General features: G+C 30.3%; 1 protein-coding gene across 3 annotated transcripts in view; it reads right to left on the bottom strand.

Moving 5' to 3' along the window:
- The window catches only part of LOC106459392 (guanylate-binding protein 5-like), a 34,167-nt gene that overhangs the window by 25,347 nt on the left and 7,675 nt on the right, over positions 1-1,145 (bottom strand). For all 3 annotated transcript variants that reach the window (XM_022385875.1, XM_022385876.1, XM_022385877.1), the window contains exon 4: positions 327-441. In XM_022385875.1, coding sequence (XP_022241583.1) covers positions 327-441 — 115 coding nt within the window. The remainder of the gene's footprint in view (positions 1-326; positions 442-1,145) is intronic.

Here is a 1,145-nt window from a genome sequence, read left to right as displayed (position 1 = left end):
CATGTTTTTCCTAAAACATAGAACAGTAAATAAAGAAGTAAAGCAAACAATTATCTTTTCTAGTTACGATCTTTGTACTCAGTTGCTGCTTGAAGTAAGCTGCTAAGACTTTAAAAATTATGAAACATTTTTTTAAGGTTTTATATATATTTGAATAACTAAAAAATCAGAAATTACTACATCAGGAAGTTCTTTTTCTTTTCACCTCCATCTTTCTTACTTTGCTTGATTTCATATTTTCTTACCTACAGGGGTACACGCACAACAATTTGAAAAACACTGATATAGGGTAACTAACAGTTTGTAATGATCAAGAATTTTCATACCAAGTAGACTAATTTCATAATTTTCATTCTCTCGTGAATGGGTATCCATCAAACGATGCAGCCATTCTTTTGGTGTTTCTTTCTCCACAGCTGTCTGAACAAAATCCTGGACAACCTAACAAGAGAGAAAATGTATTAACTTGATCAAATTTGGGAATAAAACTGAAATATTATTGTGATCTTTTTGAGATTTTGACCACTGAACAAAGGGTCTTTTTGAGTATTGTGCACAATTGGTACTCAAAATTTGAGATTTGAAGAAGTTTAGCAATAAAAACAAAAAAAAAAAGAAAAAGAAACTAGTTTTAGGCTCTTTGTTACCTTCACCTCTGTCCTGAATAATTAGTGCTCAATACCTATAACTTGCTGTTTTTTTTTATCTTATTGTGACTGACATTTAACAAATTAACTAGTCTAATAGAACAAAAGTGTCTTGTGTGATTTCAAATTCAATGTGATGTCCCACAGATAATCTCCTTGAAAATTTGCTGAATTTGTTTTTAAATATCAATATGATATGAATCATTCAAACTAACAGGAATACAGTGTAAACCTTGTAGCTTTTTCTTTTTGATAAGCCTTGCTTTGTAGATAACACATAAAAGTAGCAACTGATTATGTTGCTATACATGTTATCTACCAGAGACTGTAAAACTTCTGTTGACTTAGTAAGTCATATTGATGTTCCTATCACCATAAGAAAACAACCACAGATGTTTTACTAAGGATTTGGTAAAGGATTTCTTTCTTTTCATTTTTTAATAAATAAACCTGAAGCACAATCCAGTTTTTATTCTCTGTTTCCTAAAGCAGTAGGTC

The sequence above is a fragment of the Limulus polyphemus genome, unplaced genomic scaffold (assembly GCF_000517525.1).
Source record: "Limulus polyphemus unplaced genomic scaffold, Limulus_polyphemus-2.1.2 Scaffold601, whole genome shotgun sequence".
In the NCBI taxonomy this organism is placed as follows: domain Eukaryota; kingdom Metazoa; phylum Arthropoda; class Merostomata; order Xiphosura; family Limulidae; genus Limulus; species Limulus polyphemus.
This window is presented reverse-complemented; position numbering and strand designations above follow the sequence as displayed.